The sequence below is a fragment of the Mastomys coucha genome, unplaced genomic scaffold (assembly GCF_008632895.1).
Source record: "Mastomys coucha isolate ucsf_1 unplaced genomic scaffold, UCSF_Mcou_1 pScaffold23, whole genome shotgun sequence".
NCBI classification, from domain to species: Eukaryota; Metazoa; Chordata; class Mammalia; order Rodentia; family Muridae; genus Mastomys; species Mastomys coucha.
Window position 1 is genome coordinate 64,938,114 of NW_022196906.1, and position 16,587 is coordinate 64,954,700.

The window sequence follows — 16,587 nt, forward strand, 5'->3', positions numbered from 1 at the left end:
CCCTGACCCAGCAAACTTGTTCCTGGATCCTCCAACCAACGAGGAGCTCACTGCTCAGTGATACATCTGGGGTTAGCAGCTTCTCCTGGCACATGTGGAAGGCTTGTGAAACTAGCAACTGCTTGTGAAATTCTCCAAGAGCAGGGATGGTACAGTGGACGTCAGAGGAGGCTGAGCTATGAGCTAAGTGGGTTTGCCAGATAAGCACACAGCCCTAGCTATCATTTCTTCTCTCAGGTCTCCATTGTTCATTTGGCCATCTTGTAACATGGTCAACTGGATGCCTGTTTGTGCCTTTGCCAGCAGCTGCCTCCCCTCTCCAGTGGTCACCAGGGTTCCCAGAGATGAGAGTTGCAGAATTACCATTCCTACATTCTTTCTCCTGCTTTCAGACTATAGGGAGAGTTTCTATCACTATATTCTATAGTTGCTTTTCCAGGCAGCATTGTATCTGGGAGATTATTCTGTATCCATTTCTTTTTTATACCTATACAATATCCTACTGCTTGGCTATTCTTTGGGTTATTCAACCATCACCTGTTGCTAAGTATCAAGATGTTTTTTGGTGTATGTACCTCAATTGGTACCAAACATACATTTATTTATTTATTTATTTATTTATTTATTTATTTATTTATTTATTTATTGGTTTTTCGAGACAGGGTTTCTCTGTGTAGCCCTGGCTATCCAGGAACTCACTCTGTAGACAAGGCTGGCCTCGCACTCAGAAATCCGCCTGCCTCTGCCTCCCAAGTGCTGGGATTAAAGTCGTGCGGCCACCACTGCCTGGCGGTACCCAACATTTATAAAACCTTGGGTTTGATCCCCATCACCACATAGACAAGACAGGGTGGAGCATCTCTGTAATTCCAGCACTTGGGTCTAAGCTGAGTGAACAACTTTGGTTCATTCCCTCTTTCTTATGTCTGAATACATCTCTGGAGTAAATTTATCAAGGAAAGGTTTATATGCCTTTTATAATTAAAGATAGCAACTTTTCCTAGATATTGAAAGAGAGCACTAAAATCCTGTTCAAACGGGCCCTCTGAAGCAAGCTAGCTGTCTATTTGACCTGAGACTAACGGAGACACAGAATTTCCTTTATGGTGCTAAAAAGCCAGTCAGACCTTAACTAAGATGCGTGTGTACTTTTCCATAGCAAGAGTAAAACCATGTACTTCGACTCAACAAGTATTACCTGGATGTGATTAAATATCAGATTAGCTCAAGAACTTTGTTGAGTAAAAAACATGCTACTTTAAAACCACCGAGGAGTTAAGTACATGCGGCACTGCACCCCACCCTTTTGGTAAATGGGTTAGAAAGCATCTCCAAAACCTGATAAAATCGTACTCATTTTATCTTGTCCTTCTCCCATGTAGCCCAGGCTGCCTCAAACTTAACATGTAGCCAAGGATGACACTGAACTTATGATTTCCTATATCTACCTCCCAAGTGGCAAGGTTATAGGTGTACACCATTGTTACAGAAAAAAGAATACACTTCTCAGTGAGCAATCACTCCACAGCTTAGAGATAAAGGAAGGAAGGCTCTTTACTTAATTGCCTGGCCAACTGAGGCTAACGTCCAAATAACAGCCACCCTTGAACGGAAGATTTTCTGACATCTATACACCTTAGGCTCATGCATTCCACAGACACTGTCATCTTTAAGTCTCTTCCTGGTCCAGCCCAGGTTCCACTTCAAGCAATCTGAACAGAGACCGGAAACTGCAGATTTGGCCACTAAGGCAAACCGGAGATTTACCCACCAAAGAGCTTGTGTATCCCCCCGGATTATATTAAGTACAACAAGAATGTTCCTTTTCGAAGGGTTGTTACCAGGGGTCATCTTGCCCACCTGGCAGAATTATGGTTTTCCTGGTAGGAGCACAGGGGATTTAGTGGCAGATGAAGACCTAACAATGACTGCCACCCTGCTTTGTCCCCCTTGAGTGGTAAGGCTTTGGAGGTGGGAACCAGGGCCTATTGGCTGGTTGTTGAAAGTCTCCTTTGTCATGGGAATGACACCTAACGCTGGGCAATCCTGACATTGTGAACATTTGCATCCTAGCATCCTTCATCTCTAGCTGGCCTACTTAGCAGGCTACTTATCTTTGGGTTATTTTGGAGGCAGAACTCCTTTAGCGAAGTTCTATTTGTGTGACTTAATGTCCCCTTACAAATATATATTATTAGTAAATCCTTTATAGCATCAACTTTATTACTTTCAGTTTTTTCTACATTAACCGCCATACCAGCTTTATGTGATGCTGGGGTTCGGACTCCAGCTTTGTGCATGCCGAGGCAAGTTCTCTACTGAGTTACATCCTCAAACCTGCCACTTCTTTTCATTGGATGAAGATTGAATTTTATTTTTCTACGTCCTTTGACTTTTCAGTCTTCCTCATAGTTCAAATTTAAGTAGGAAACTTACATTGAATCTCTCATTGAACATTAAATCTTTCTTCATCGACTCTTCGTGTTGAAGTATTCTCCTACCACGTTCTTTCTGGTTTATATGACTGAATAGCTCCACTGGTCTTACACCAATATTTATGATTAATCCTTGCTTCGTGCCTTTCCTTCCCCAAGCCTGTGGGCCTCTGCGCTCAAGACCTTCCCCAGCCTCGGCCTCACTCACACACCCTCATGGAAATTCACAGCCTGGAGGAAGTCAAGCTAAGCAAAACTATAATTTCAGCACCAGGGCAGCTGCAGAAGAAAATACGAGGCCATAAAACCTTGTTTGAAAAACATGGCATGGATTTGGTCCAAACCAAGTGCTATATTTCCTCTCTGGTCTGCTTAGCTCTCTCCCTAAGCTTGTGGTTCTGGCTCTTGGCCACACTCCATGCCTTGTTTCTGGAGTGCTCACAGCCCTTCAGATCCCACCCTCTTCTACTGGAGAACTACAAGATGCAGAAGGATAGCACATGTCCAGTCACTCCCTTCTGCCTGTTTTGTCTCAGAGGTCTCATCTCAGCCTTGTTTGGTTTTCTTAGCTAAGGCCATAAAGATAACGGCTTGAACTGTTTACAGACAGACAGCTCATCCGTTTCCACTATTGGGATAGTTAAGGCTTGGGAAGAATCGCACATTTACAAAACAGGCATGTTGGCTGGCTATTCAGTGTATAAAGCTGTTCACTGTGAAAAGCCCTAGTGAATATGCTCCTTTTTTAAATGGCATCTCAATATAGAGCCCAGGATGCATTTGACCTTGAAGGCCTTCTGCCTCAGCCTCGTGAATAACTAGAATCCAGGTGTGCATACCACGCTCAGCTATTATAATTGTGTGTGTGTATGTGTGTGTGCAAGGGCACATGTGTGCATGTGTGTGTGTGTGTGCAAGGGCACATGTGTGCATGTGGAGGCCAGAGGTCAACCTTGGGTGTTCCTCTGAATCGATCTTATTTATTTAGACGGATCTCTCGCTGGGACCTGTGACTCCCCAGTTAGGTTAGGCTGGCTGGCCAGAGAGCTCCAGGCAACTGCTTCTCTGGCTTTATAGCTCCGAGGTTACAAGTATGCACCACCATCTCTGGCTTTTCTAGATGGGTTCTAGGGATTGAACTCAGGTCCTCATGCAAGTGTATGCCACCATCTCTGGCTTTTCTAGATGGGTTCTAGGGATTGAACTCAGGTCCTCATGCTTGCAAGACAAGAACTTTATCACTTCAGCTTTTCCTCATCCCTTCTATAAACTGCTGATGAAAGGCCATTGCATCTAGTGAGATATGTCTTCCTTAATGTTGATGGGAAAGACTTATTCAATACCTGATACTTGGTGAATGTTTTCCTGGTCTCGACACTAAATGTCCAGTGTGGTTTGTGGATATCTTCTCTCCTAACTTTGTTTTTGTTTTTTTCAAGACAGGGTTTCTCTTTTTATTAGCCCTGGCTGTCCTGGAACTCACTCTGTAGACCAGGCTGGCCTCGAACTCAGAAATCCACCTGCCTCTGCCTCCCAAGTGCTGGGATTAAAGGTGTACGCCACCACTGCCTCTCTCCTTACTTTGTACAAAAGAATAATTTGCTTCTAGGAGATAACTGTTGGGGAAAATCAATGCCTGAGAGATAGATTTTTTTATAAAATCAATACTTAGGCTCTTCGTGAAAGCCTTATGTGCGTGAGAAATACCTTGTTCTGGTGTTAGCTTTTTTTTTTTTTTTTTTTTTTTTTAAAGATGTTCATTGACTGACTCTAAGAAGTGTCAGCCAGTTAAATCCCAACACTCTCTGCAGTCTGAGTAGATCAGTCTTGATTGAGAGCTGGGTGGTATGTTCTCAATGTTGAAGAATCCTTTGGGGATCTTGTTTGGGTGTTTTATGCTTGCTTGCTTGTTTGTTTGGTTTTGAGATGGAATCTCACTGTTTAGCCCAGGTTGGCTTTGAAATTGTAATCCTCCTGCTCCTGCTTCCACCTTAAGTATTGGACTGATTACTGTGTGCCACAACAGTGGTATTATCCACAAGATCTTAACATATTCCTTTTATCAGGAGGGAGGGAGAGAGAGAGAGAGAGAGAGAGAGAGAGAGAGAGAGAGAGAGAGAGAGAGAGAGAGAGAGAGATTCTTATCCACTTGTATCTATTAAGTCCTTCATTCATGTGCAAGAATGGTGCTATTTATCCAGAAATGAACATTCTGACCAGAGATCAAGGGGATCCCATTTGTATCCATTAGTAGCTTTCCTTTTGGCAGGTCCTGTGGCCTGAAACAACTTACCACACTCATGCGAGCCTTTAATTTTCTATTTGAAGACCCCCAAGTCCCCCAGTACATGTTGTGAGGCAGTGTGAGTGTACTTTGATACCAATAACATACCACCTCCTGAGGATGCACCCTGTGGTGCTTCTATTAAAACCTTCTGGGATGGGAAGTGGCAGTTAGTGAAGTACTCGCCATACAAGCATAAGGGCCTCAGGTCAATCCCCAGAACCCATGTAGAAAAGGCAGACTTAGTGTCCTGCCACCTTAGCACTGGACAGGCAGGAGGATCCCTGGGGTTTGCTGGTCAGCCAGCCTGGCCAACGCAATGAGCTTCAGGTTCAGTAAGAGACCTGTCTCACAGACTATGCAGACCCATGTGACATACACATGAACCCCTTTGCCTCCCATTTCCCTTCCCCAATGCATCTAAATCTAGCCTAGTCTTTACATCTTAGCTTTCAGCCGTAGCAGATGCTTAGCTACATAACATAGACCACATCCCAGCCATTCTTCTGCCTCCCAGCTTGTTCCCTTAGCACACCATTCCCTTCTTCACACCTGTTCGAATCCTACCCTTCTCTGCCTGCCCAGTCCAGGTACAACCCCTTCTGATTACCCTAGAAAGCATTATTAGCTTCCTCTTTTAAATCTTCTAGGATTTTTATAGTCTGTTTGGATGCATTCTGACTTTCAGGAGGTTTCTTTATTTGATAAAATTCCCAGATTGTCTTTCAAGGTTTAATACTTATTTACTGTCTTTTCCTCATTTCAATGTGCTGTAATCTCTCTCGGTGTAAGCATTCGGTCAGTAAGGGATTGTAGGGCTTAATAGGTCTGTGATAACAGGGGTAGTAAATGAGACCATGAAAACATTGCACCAAAGAAAGAAAACATTATCCAAAGCCAACAAGATGTTTGTCGATTGAGTTCCCGTTGGTGTCTTTGCCAATGGAGAAATGTCCATTTTCAATATCTCAGTGTGATCTCAGTGGCCGATTTGGGGAAGGACTGGCCTGCGTCCTTCTTGGAGCACTGATTTGAGTGACTGGAAGTCTTGGTCACCAAAGGAGTTGATTTGCATAATAGAGCAACTGGGAAAAACGGGGACATCCCCATGACACATGGAGATTTGTCATCTCCAGGCTGGCTGCAAACCACAAAGATCCACTTGCCTTTGCCTCCCACATGCTGGGATTAAAGATGGGCTCCACCGCCGCCCAGTGATAAGTCACCTCCACTAGAGTGTATGTTTTGCAAGTTAACGTTGGTACCCACTGTCTGCCCACGCATGCACAAGGGCTTCCATGTGGTTCCAATTCTGAAAGACAATCCTGTTTCACCCTCCACAGTTTTGGCTTTTCCTGCGTATCTGCTGGGTATAAACCAAGACCGTTTAAAAGAGAAGCTAACAAGCCGCCAGATGGACAGTAAGTGGGGAGGAAAGTCAGAGTCCATCCATGTGACCCTCAACGTGGAGCAGGCCTGCTACACCAGGGACGCGCTCGCCAAGGCCCTGCATGCACGAGTCTTTGATTTCTTGGTAGATGTAAGTAAACAGGAATGGACATGGGCAAAGCTTCAAGTTTCAGATTGAAGGAATACAATCACTAAGAGTTTGTTCTCATGCTTGCCTCAAACCTTTGCCTCATCCTTTCCATTGTCCTTCTCTGCCCTATGAATCCTCTCTGTCTCTGTCTCCCTCTCTCTGTCTCTGTCTCTCTCTCTCTCTCTGCTTCTGGTGAATCTTGAACCCAACTCCTATATATTCACAGCAAGACTCAGTAACTAAAACCAACACAGTAGCATGAGATATTCAGTAAATCCAGGACTAGAGCAGGGGAAGCCTGTGGTCCAGGGCCATTCTTGATTTCTGTGTTTAAAGGCTTCAGAATGTTATATTTGATAATAACGCAGTTAACCTTTGGCAAGTGGTTCCGCACATGAAGTGATAAGCATGCATCTTTCCTTGCATTTCTGAGGGGCCGGTATTTAAGATCAGCCCAGCTGACCAGCTCTGACTCAAACACAGTTCTAATTGCAATACTGATGGAGAGCCGTTCTCCAGGCTGGCCTGAGGCTGGGGGCATTGTGTCAAGTAGAAGTCTTCAGTGCTGTTGGTTAGAGGTCACTGTTCATAGCCATGTGGACCTCATCTTAAATGTCCTCATGATTGGCAGCTGATTTTTCCCAGAGCCAATGATCTAAGACAGGGCATGTGAGCAATCTTTTGTTTTTAAGATTTATTTATTTATTGTATATAAGTACACTGTTGCTCTCTTCAGACATACCAGAAGAAGGCATTGGATCCCATTACAGATGGATGTGAACCACCGTGTGGTTGCTGGGAATTGAACTCAGGACCTCTGAAAGAGCAGTCAGTGCTGAGCCATCTGTCTAGCCCAGACCATGAGTGTTTTATATCCCAACCTTAGACTTAATTATTATCACTTTGACACATTGATCTGAGCAAGTCACTGAGAAAGAGCAGTCCACATTGGATGGGAATTAGGCTGTGCCTTTCAAAGGGGGAAACATCAAAGGTTTGGGATATCTACATATTAAAAGATGATGTTTTGCTTAATGTTTTGTTTTGTTTTATTTATTTTGAGATAGTATCTATGTGGTCTAGGATAGGCACAAACTCGATCTATAGCTGAACATGACCTTTAACTTTTGATCTTACTGCTTACTGTAAGTATCCTGAGTGTTGATACAGGAACATACCGCCATGCCCAGTTTATGCTGGTGACCATGAACCAGGGTTCAATGCATGCTAGGCAAGCACTCTATTAACTGGGCCACAACCCCACCCTGATGTTGGTTATAGTTTTAAATTAACTCTGGTACTTATAGACACAGTATAATTATATATGCTTATGTGTGAATATTCTTACTTTGTTTTTCAGACAGGGTTTCTCTGTGTAGCCCTGACTGTCCTGTAACTCACTTTGTAAACCAGGCTGGCCTCAAACTCAGAGATCTACCTGCCTCTGCCTCCCGGGTACTGGAATTAAAGGCGTGTGTGCCACTGCTGACCAGTACACACACACTTACACATACATACACACACACATATATACACACACATACACACACACACACACACACACACACATACACACACACACTAATAATGGATGTTCTTTGTAGATTGGTCACCTTCCAGTGTGCTCCTGGGAACTGTGGCCACCTTATGCTCAGCATCAGTGATCCGTGTGTGCTGTTAGGGTTAGGTGCTGCTGAGTTGGGTGCACGTGACTGGCAGTGGCAGGTTTTGCAAGAGTGGTGTCTTGTTCTGGGGAGGATCTTCCTTGTATCACCCAAGATGGCAGGTCTCTGGACATCACTGTCTGAATACCACCTCCTTCTACCTTCTTTCAGCCCTCTATCTGTACCCCACCCCCTGCCACTCGCTCTCTACAGTTGTTTTTCAGATCTTTTGGAGACCATTTTTTTTGTTTGTGTGATTGATTGTTTGTTTGTTTTGTTTTGTTTGTTTGTTTTCTTCCCCCAATACAGGGTTTTTCTGTGTAACCTTGGCTGTCCTGAAACTCACTCTGTAGACCAAGCTGCCCCGGAACTGAGAGATCAATCTGCCTCTGCCTCCCAAGTGCTAGAATTAAAGGCGTGTGCCACCACCACTAGCATACACCCCCTGTTTTCAAGCTGTCTTGTCTCCAAGGATCAGTGTGGTTGCTGTGCAGTGCTCTGTGCCCTTCCTGTATGTCTGTTCAATAAGAATGAAAGGAATTATTAATGCACTGTGTTTGTTTTCTCCTAGTCCATCAATAAAGCCATGGAGAAGGACCACGAGGAGTACAACATTGGAGTCCTGGACATCTATGGCTTTGAAATATTTCAGGTAAGGAGGGGGAGATAATGGCTCAGTGGGTATGAGTGTTTGCCATGCAAGCATGAGGGCTTGAGTTCAGATTCCCAGCACTCAAGTAAAGATGGCTGCAGAAACCCATAATCCCAATGCTGTGGAGATAGAGGCAGAGGCTCATGGGGGCTTGCTGGCTACCAGCCTTGCTCTAGGTTTAGTAGGAGCTTTTGTCTTATGGGAGTAAGGCAGGGAGTGGTCACTCCATATCCCTTTCTCATCTCTGCCTTCACAGTGAGGGTTCCTATAGACACAGACACACACACACACACACACAGACACACACACACAATAAAAGAAAGGAGGAAGGCAAGGAACCAAAAAAGAAAAACAAAATGAGGTGGGTGGCGGGGCTGAAGAGATGGCTCCATAGTTAAAAGCCCTTGCTGTTCTTCAAGGGGGCCTGGGTTCAGCCCCCTCCATCCATATCAGTCAGCTCAGAAGTACTGTGACTCCAGCTACAGAGGATCTGATGCCCTCTTCTGGCCTCTGTGGGCATGCCCATTTGTGGCAGACATATAATACAGATAGACAGACAGACAGATAGACAGACACTATGTAAATAAAAGTAATATATAAGGAAGGGAAAGAAGAAGGGAGGGAGGGAAGGAAAGAAGGAAGGAAGGAAGGGAAGAAGGAAGGAAGGAAGGAAGAAAAATAAATAAATTGATTCCAGGTAAGGCCAGTTTGAACCATCAGATCTTAGAGGGAAGATGATGTCCCCTCTAGCCTATAAGAAGTAAATTCTAGGCAATGAAGAAGCAGCAAGCTCCAGCTCATCTTGGTCTTTGCGAGTTCTTCATGTACCTTTACCAAATTAGTTTCTCCTAAATATAAACCATGCTTCCTCTATTGACGTAGCTGGAGTTTCTGAAACAGCTTTCACAGACATTTTAGAACATCACCAAGAAATGACTTTTTAAATGATTTTGTGATATGATTACAGGAAAGGACATTTTTTTTCTTTTCCTTCAGAAAAATGGCTTTGAACAGTTCTGCATCAATTTTGTTAATGAAAAATTACAGCAGATTTTTATTGAGCTGACACTAAAGGCAGAGCAGGTAAGTAGCCCCTCTCCCTTCATCCGTTCTCTATCCAATTTGCTTCAGAGGTATAGATTTCCCTTTTGATGATTGAGTTGGGTTTCTGTCTTGTATTAGGAAATGTACCTACTAAAGTCAGCAGGAAAGCCATATGCCTTTGCAGTATTTCAGTCTTTGAAATGCAAATACCATCTGCTGTGTGTTTCTTTCTCTGTCAGCAAGTTAAGCTAGGAGGCTGGCCTGACAGTGAGCTGTTTCTGCTACTCTCTGTCCCACTGACCAAGGTGCAATGGGAGCCCTGGCTCCGACCTCCATCGTCTGGGAAACAACCTGAATCTTCACCTTCAAGTACATTTATTTTTAGCAACACTGGCATTTGAATTCTTCCTTGAATTATGTCTTGCTTACATTTTATTCTAAAAGTGCAGTGTTGGTTCTCTGGTGTTCCTGGTGCCATGTTCTTTCAGATTTCCAGAGTCACCATCAAAAATAAAAACTGGAGATTTGAGGCAGCAGAAATTACTTGTCTTATGGTCAGGTGTCAAGAGTCAAGTCCAGCCTTGCAGTGAAGCCCCTTCAAACATTGATGGGAGAATCCTGAAAATCCTAGATTCCTTCTCTGCCTCATCCTGTTGGCTCTTGGCCTTCTGTGCCGTGGTGACTGAGCTGTAATCTCCACCTTACCTTCTATTGCTCCAGGCTGTAGCCTCCCTCTCCTTTCATATCTACAAAGACCTTATTTCTAAACCTTGAATCCCAAGGTTCTGGGTGCGTATGCAATCCTGGGAGAAGCTATACATATCAAATGCTGTCTAGGGACCATTTAGTGATCAGAATGTTAGCTCTCTACCACTGAAGATTGGCCAGAGTAAGGTGGACAAAGGATATACCAACTAAGTTGAAAGGGAGTAGTCAGGGTCTGGCTTGTATAGAAATACGTTATGAGGTTTAATAAGCCTGAGACCAGCCTGGCTACAAGAGGTTTGTGATGGAGAAACAATGGTAGCCATAGAGTGAGATCCAGTGTATAAATATTCTGTTGACTCTAACATATAGGATTTGTTTAAAATAATTAACAATCAACTAAGAGTCATCCAGAATGATTCCTAGCTTTTTATTCTCTTTTAAATTCCTATGTTGTGTGTATGGATGTTTTTCCTGCATATATGTCTATGCACTACATAACATTCCTGGTAATCGTGGAGACCAGAAGAAGGTATCAGATCTTCAAGAACTAGAGTTTCTGATGTTTTGCAAGCTACTATAAGAGTGCTTGGAATTGAACCTGGATCCTCTGCAAAGCCATCTAGTGTTTTTAACCTCTGAGCCATCTCTCTAGAACCTTTATATCTTGAAAAACTAGATAATGGCAAGGTGATTATTGAGAGATAAAATTAGAAGGATGAAGACTGTGGTGCATGGAGTATGCATGAGAGGCTCACTGTACAACTACCTGGAGATTCCCACGTGGAGATCAACTGAAACTGCCAATAGAAGGAAGGCTGAACAAACAGGACAGATGGAAATGGAGTGTCCCGACTGCCTGTCACATGCAAAGTCCCAGAAAAGAGAATGACCTGGCCCTGCTTTTTTTATTGCTGTGATAAAATACCATTGCCAAAGTAACTTATAAAAGAAAGCATTTAATTATGCTTATGGCTCCAGAGGTTTAGCGTCCATGATGGCAGAGTGAAGGGATGGTAGTATGAACAGCTTAGAGCTTACATCTCAAACTGCAAGCAGAAGGCAAGGAATACCCTGGAAATTGCAGGAGTCTTTTGAAACCTCAAAGCCCACCCCCAGGGACACACCCCCTCCAACAAAGCCACACTTTTTAATCCTTCCCAAACAGTTCTACCAACTGAGGACCAAGTATTCAAAGATATGAGAGTCTTTGGGGGCCATTCTCTTTCAAGCCATCACATAGACTGTCGTAGGGTTTCACTGCTGTGAAGAGATACCATGACCAAGGCAACTCTTGTAAAGGACAACTGGTTTACAGTTTCAGAGGTTCAGTCCATTATCATGGCAGGAAGCATGGCAGTCTGGTGCTGGAGAAGGAGCTAAGAGTTCTGCATCTTGATCTGAAGGCAGCCAGAAGGAGACTATCTTCTGTAGGCAGCCAAGAGGAAGATCTCTCTTCCACACTGGGTGGAGCTTGAATACTAGGAGACCTCAAAGGCCTCCTACACAGTGATACACTTCCTCCAACAAAGCCACACCTCATAATAGTTCCACTTCCCATGGGCCAAGCATATTCAAACCTCCACATGGGTTCAGGAGGATCAGGAGTTCAAGGTCATCCTTGGATACATATGGAGTTCAAGGCCAGCCTGAGACACATGAGACACTGTCTCAAACAACAACAAACAGTTATATAGTATTAAGAGCTCAAACAAAACATGAGAACCATTAAGTTATGATACGTCCCTTCCTATCACCTCTTAGTGAGGGGAAAGCGATCCAAGTTTTTACTTTCAGGGTGATTTATGCAAGCTTCTAATTTTCTGTTATCCAGGAAGAATATGTTCAGGAGGGAATAAGATGGACACCCATTGAATATTTCAATAATAAAATCGTGTGTGACCTCATAGAGAGCAAAGTCGTAAGTACTTGCCTGCAGTCCCCTTCCACTGGTCTACCTTTAAGTGAACTTTCATTCTCTGGGCCCTGTGTCAGTGTCATCACTTTACAACTGACAAGGAAATGACTCTCACAGGATTTTAGTAATGTTAGTCATGTGCAAGTGTGTACCATGAAAATAAGACAGTAGGCTTTTATTGCACAGTAAATACAAATGTTTACGAAATGCCAAGTTGCAAATGGAAGTTGTTCCTGATTTCTAGACAATAGCTCTTGGTTGTATGACATAGCAAATGAGGAGTCACAAGAAGGTCCACATCTTCCAATCCCATCATGTACTCACATACACAGGAACGTGCACACATATACGTACACCAAAAAAAAAAAAAAAAAAAAAAAAAAAATAGAGCTAGCTAGCTTCTTGGAAATGGAGTTTCTTCCATCTTTAAGTCTGAATGATAAAACCTCCTTTGAGAATTTTAAGTGCATTCTTAGACGGAATGCTAATGACCAAGATGGCATCTGCGTCTTGGGAGTAATCTCCTGTCTTAAGAAGTAGCCCCATAGGCGTTGTGTATTTGGAGGGGTCAGTGACCAGGTCCTTACCATCTTGGTCCCACTAGAACCCTCCTGGAATTATGAGCATCCTGGATGACGTGTGTGCCACCATGCATGCTGTGGGTGAGGGTGCTGACCAGACACTGCTGCAGAAGCTGCAGATGCAGATTGGGAGCCACGAGCACTTCAACAGCTGGAACCAAGGCTTCATTATTCACCACTATGCTGGGAAGGTAGGACCATGGTTCAGCGGTCTGGAATCAATCCATTTTAAAGGCTCCTCATTTTGAGCCTTTAGGGGAGCGATTTGTGTTTCCCATGAATCAATAGACATCCATGTTATTTATTCACCCAATAAATAAGGCTTTTAAAGAATTCAGAGAGTTAAAATACAGTACTGTCTACAGAGCTGCTAATTTTTAAGTGCAAATCTCCCTGGTATATATTGCAAATACTGAAGCAATAGAATTATGTCTTGAGAGTTGCAATCACAAATTTACATTTCTTCACTTTCCCATGGTTACTGGGACTATGAAACAGGAGAAAGTGTGCATTTTAATGTTTTCCCTTACAAAGTGTATGCTAGGTGCCTACAGGGGATTCAGCCATGGAATTTGGAGTCATGGCTCTTGAATGCTTCCCAATCCTGTAGAAATCCAGAGCTATCTTTCCTCCCAGCTGGTCATTGTTAACCAAGGACCCTGAGCATGAGTTTCAGGGCAGATGGGCACAGCTCTGGTGCTGCTTTTAAGACCAATTACCGAGTTTCAGTTGACCTACTTGATGGGTAAGCGTGAGGACTCCCTTATTCTTCCCTTAGTCAGAACTGGGGGAAAAATAACTTAATGTATTGCCCAGACAAGGTTAGGGATCTACAGACAAATGGGAATGTGTTCTTGAGAGCTATAGCCCCCCTCACAGATCATCTGGGGATCCAGGTCTTTATCGCCCACCATTTGTAGGCCGTGGTCAGCTGAGCCAGCTGATAGCCTTTGTATGACTGCACAAAGTGTGGATCCTCAAAGGCTACAGCCAGAAACACCCACCTTCTCATGAGGATAGCCATGCCCATTTAAGGATATTTTTAACCAAAGAAATCTGTAGGATAAAATTTGATTTCTTTCTACTCTTGGCCAGGTTTCCTATGACATGGATGGCTTCTGTGAACGGAACCGGGATGTGCTTTTCATGGATCTGATTGAACTCATGCAGAGCAGTGAGCTGTAAGTGTCCTTTACCTGGCATGCAGGACAGCTTTGGATTTTTATTTAATGTGCATGAATATTTTGCCATGGTATTCTGTTTACCATGTGTGTGCCTGGTACCCAGAGGACAGAAAAGGACCTCAGATATCCTGGAACTGGAGTTACAGGTGATTGAGAGCAACCATCTGGGTGCTGGGAATTGAACCCAGGTCCTCTTGAAGAACAGCCAGGGCTGGTGAGATGGCTCAGCAGGTAAGAGCACCGACTGCTCTTCCAAAGGTTGTGAGTTCAAATCCCAGCAACCACCCATAATGAAATCTGACACCCTCTTCTGGTGTGTTTGAAGACAGCTACAGTATATTTACTTATAATAATAAATAAAATCTTAAAAAAGAAGAAGAAGAAGAAGAAGAAGAAGAAGAAGAAGAAGAAGAAGAAGAAGAAGAAGAAGAAGAAGAAGAAGAAGAAGAAGAAGAGCCAGTACTCCAGCCCCATGTTATCACAACATGCAAACCAGAGTGGTTTTAGAGCATCTGGCTCCTTTAGAACTGTTGAGTCTGGTTTAAAAGTTGATTATTTGTTTTCTCAAAAGAGCTTTTCTCCTTTCAGTCTTTCTCTTCCTTCTGTCTCTAATGCTTCCTTCCCCCAAGTGCCATCTGGATGCCTAGCTCTGTCATCTTCAATACTGGTCTGGAAGAGCAGAAAAATCTAATTCTATGATACTTTGCCCTCGGAACAAAGCCAAAAGGATTTTCCATGGTCACTTCATTTTTAAAGGTGGCTAGTGGCTTCCTAAGACCTGCATTAGCCTGAATGGCTGAAGCAATAGAGATGGAGAAGTCTGGGAGGAACTTTTCCTCTGCTGTCCAGGGAGGGATCCCTGTGGCTTTGTCCTTGATTCCCATTGTAGTGTAAAGGGAAGCTCTCACCCAATGTCTGGAGCCCTTGATGTCCTGAAGATGAAGGTGAAGGATATCTTCACATTCCTTGCCACAGGAATACGCTCAAGTGTCACCACCCTTGATCTCCAGATGGTAGAGCATATCTACAAAAGGAACAGTAATGGCCCTTGCATCAAGACCCTGGCAAGGACCTGGAAGAAGCTGCTGCTGGCAGCACCTTTGTTGTCACTGAGAACACCACTGACATCAGCATCATCTCCAGGAACACTGGCCAATGAGCTGTGCTAACATTTGGCAGCCATTGGAGCCCTTACAGTTGCTGGCCACTTCATGCCTGGAACATTCACAAACCAGATCCAAGCAGCCTTCAGGGAACGATGGTTTCTGGTGGTGGCTGACCCCAGGATCGACCACCAGCCCCTCATGGAGGCAACTCATGTCAACCTTCCTGCCATCTCTCTGTGTAACACAGATTCTCCTCTGTATGTCGGGGACATTGCCATCCTATGCAACAACAAGGAGCTTACTCAGCGGGTCTGATGTAGACGCTGACCTGGGAAGGTCTGAGCGTGTGTAGCACCGTCTCCTGTGACCACCTGTGGGAAGTCATGCCCAAGCTCTGCTTCTCCAGAGACTCTGAGGGGATGCAGAAGGTGCTTGCTGAAAAGGATTTGATACAGGGAGGAATTGCAAGGCGAATGGACCTTGCCAGCTCCCGAGTCACTGGTCTGAAAGTATGCAGGTGCCCTCAGTACCTTATGGGTCACTGAGGGACTGGTCTACCTTGCTCAGCCACTGAGTGGGCTGGAACCCATGGTCACAAGCTAGTATGCAGGACACTTGAGCAAAATGAAAAGGTGAATGGACACTTGGGAGGCAGAGGCAGGCAGATTTCTGAGTTCAAGGCCAGCCTGGTCTACAGAGTGAGTTCCAGGACAGCCAGGGCTACTCAAAGAAACCCTGTCTCAAAAAACCAAAAACCAAAAAGAAAAAAGAAAAGGTGAATGGAAAACAAAGTTACTTAGAAAGGAAGAGAGGAAGAGAGAAGAAAGGAAGGAAAAGAGAGAAAAAGCCAACCCTAAGAGGAACCTCTATAGTATGATACATGCAAGCATTCGTTTTTATTTATTTCTTTTTGAGGTAGTGTCTCCCAGGCTGGTTTCCTTTATATACTCCTGTATATGGTGCTGGAATTCACTCCAGTACTTCCTCAATGGACCTTGCCAGCTCCTGAGTCACCGGTCTGAAAGTATGCAGGTGCTATCAGTACCTTATGGGTCACTGAGGGACTGGTCTACCTTGCTCATCCACTGAGTGGGCTGGAACCCATGGTCACAAGCTAGTCTGCAAGACACTTGGAGCAAAATGAAAAGGTGAATGGACGCTTGGGAGGCAGAGGCAAGCAGTGAGCTACATCCTCAGCCAGGGAAAACTACTTTAAGGACCACCAACAATTACAACAGCTTTCTGATAACTGCCATGAAAACAAAGCAGGGCTTCCTTTCCTAGCCCCAATGAGGAGCTAATCTTTCTTCACTTGCATATCTCCCCCAAAGCTCACTCTCATCCTCTCCCATGCTGGTGCTCCACCAGCATCCTCCCCCATGATGATGCTCCACCACCACCCTCCCCCATGCTGCTGCTCCACCACCACCCTCCTCCATGCTGCTGCTCCACCACCACCCTCCTCCATGCTGCT

At 44.3% G+C, this 16,587-nt stretch overlaps 1 protein-coding gene across 1 annotated transcript in view; it reads left to right on the forward strand.

Annotated features, from left to right (window-relative positions):
* Nucleotides 1-16,587, forward strand: part of Myo1e (myosin IE) — a 197,290-nt gene that overhangs the window by 123,103 nt on the left and 57,600 nt on the right. Inside the window, exons 10-15 of the mRNA XM_031345151.1 lie at nucleotides 6,063-6,259; nucleotides 8,495-8,575; nucleotides 9,572-9,658; nucleotides 12,159-12,245; nucleotides 12,847-13,014; nucleotides 13,919-14,004. Coding sequence (XP_031201011.1) covers nucleotides 6,063-6,259; nucleotides 8,495-8,575; nucleotides 9,572-9,658; nucleotides 12,159-12,245; nucleotides 12,847-13,014; nucleotides 13,919-14,004 — 706 coding nt within the window. The remainder of the gene's footprint in view (nucleotides 1-6,062; nucleotides 6,260-8,494; nucleotides 8,576-9,571; nucleotides 9,659-12,158; nucleotides 12,246-12,846; nucleotides 13,015-13,918; nucleotides 14,005-16,587) is intronic.